The sequence below is a fragment of the Hyaena hyaena genome, unplaced genomic scaffold (assembly GCF_003009895.1).
Source record: "Hyaena hyaena isolate Hyena2069 unplaced genomic scaffold, ASM300989v1 scaffold_3905, whole genome shotgun sequence".
NCBI classification, from domain to species: domain Eukaryota; kingdom Metazoa; phylum Chordata; class Mammalia; order Carnivora; family Hyaenidae; genus Hyaena; species Hyaena hyaena.
The window spans coordinates 1-1,518 of NW_024084735.1; the positions used below are offsets into that span (position 1 = coordinate 1).

Genomic DNA, 1,518 nt, shown 5'->3' on the forward strand with positions numbered 1-1,518 from the left:
CCTGCAGATCTGTTCTGAAGCAGTCCTCCTCCTCCCCCCCTCCCCCCTCCCCTCCCCCTCCCCCTCCCCCTCCCCTTCCCCCTCCCCCTCCCTCAGACCCAGCATCTGGGCCATCTAGGCTTGGGTTGGCCTGGCACCGGGCCGGGTCAGCCTGAGGGCCACTTCTCTCTGTGCGCAGGAAGGACCTGTGTGCGGCCATGAACCGGCCCTGTGAGACCCTGGGCCTGTCCCACGTGGCGGGCATGTGCCAGCCGCACCGCAGCTGCAACATCAACGAGGACACGGGCCTGCCGCTGGCCTTCACGGTGGCCCACGAGCTCGGACACAGGTACCGCCCCACCCCTGCTCCCGCACTAACGACCCAGCTTCCCTGACAACCCGGGGTCACCAGGCAGCTGGGCCACGGGCCCCAGGACCCCAGGGAAGCAGGCCTGGGCTTGGCCCCGTGCCGCCCCCGCGCCCTCCCCGCGCCCTCCCCACCCGCAGCCAGGCTGCTCCCCTGTCAGATGTGGGGAGGCCCACGCGGGTGCCGGGGGGCTGGCTCCGACCAAGTCCTGGCTGACACGGGGTCGAGACGGCCAGAAAGTCACTGCCGTCTTTGGCTGTCCCTCCGCGGTGCGCTCCGTGCCTGTGTGGCGCGCGGCCCCCATACCCGCGTTCCTGGTCATTCTGTGACCTCAAGCAGTGCCCTGCCCTCTCTGGTCTTTTGTGTGCCCCTCGTTGATCGAGGAGGTTGGCTCAGGGATGCTCCGGGCACCCCCGGCTGGCACCTCTGCACGAGGCGTTTGGCCCACAGAGACCTGTTGGTCAGAGGTGTCAGGTCATCGTTCACGTGCTCTCGCTTCCTTGAGTGACCGCCCCAGATCTGCCGTTCCCCGGCTTGTGACCTCCGCCAGTTCCTGGGCGTCTCTGGGCCTCCCCGGAGGACTGGGCGAGATGGGGTTTCAGAAGGCGCTTAGCATGGCATCTGGCGTGCAGTTAGCGCTGAGCACGGAGCATCTCCCTCTCCTTCCCCAGGGCGGGGTCCCGGGCACTCTCTGGGCACACTCCTCATCCTAGTGCACAGAAGGGACCCGGGTCCTTCCCTGCCGGTCCCCGTGCGATTGTGGGGGCAGCTGTCGCCCCCCCATGCCCGCGGCTTGTCACTGCGGGTACCCCTCAGGCTCGGGAGGCCGTCCCGCCCGCACTGGGTTCGGGAGGCTGAGGCTCTGAGAGGCGTCGGCCCCGCAGGCCGCACGGGGTTTGGAGGCAGAGCCGCCCGTGGCCCCGTGGCTCACCGGCCCCCGGGGCCTGTGCTCTCACGCAGTTTTGGGATTCAGCACGACGGAAGCGGCAATGACTGCGAGCCCGTTGGGAAACGGCCTTCCATCATGTCTCCACAGCTCCTGTACGACACCGCGCCCCTCACCTGGTCCCGCTGCAGCCGCGAGTACATCACCAGGTTCCTGGAGTGAGTCCGCCGGGGCGGGGGGGGGGGGGGGCCCGCCCGGTGCCCCCGGAGCTGGGCCGGGGGGGCTG

General features: G+C 69.7%; 1 protein-coding gene across 1 annotated transcript; it reads left to right on the forward strand.

Moving 5' to 3' along the window:
* Nucleotides 1–178: 178 nt before the first annotated feature.
* Nucleotides 179–1,450, forward strand: LOC120227794 (A disintegrin and metalloproteinase with thrombospondin motifs 7-like; the record flags this gene model as incomplete). Its single annotated transcript, XM_039225822.1, has 2 exons — nt 179–328; nt 1,307–1,450. Coding segments are annotated over 2 exons (294 nt in total), but the record flags the coding sequence as incomplete, so codon positions are not given.
* Between the last annotated feature and the right edge of the window lie 68 nt (nt 1,451–1,518).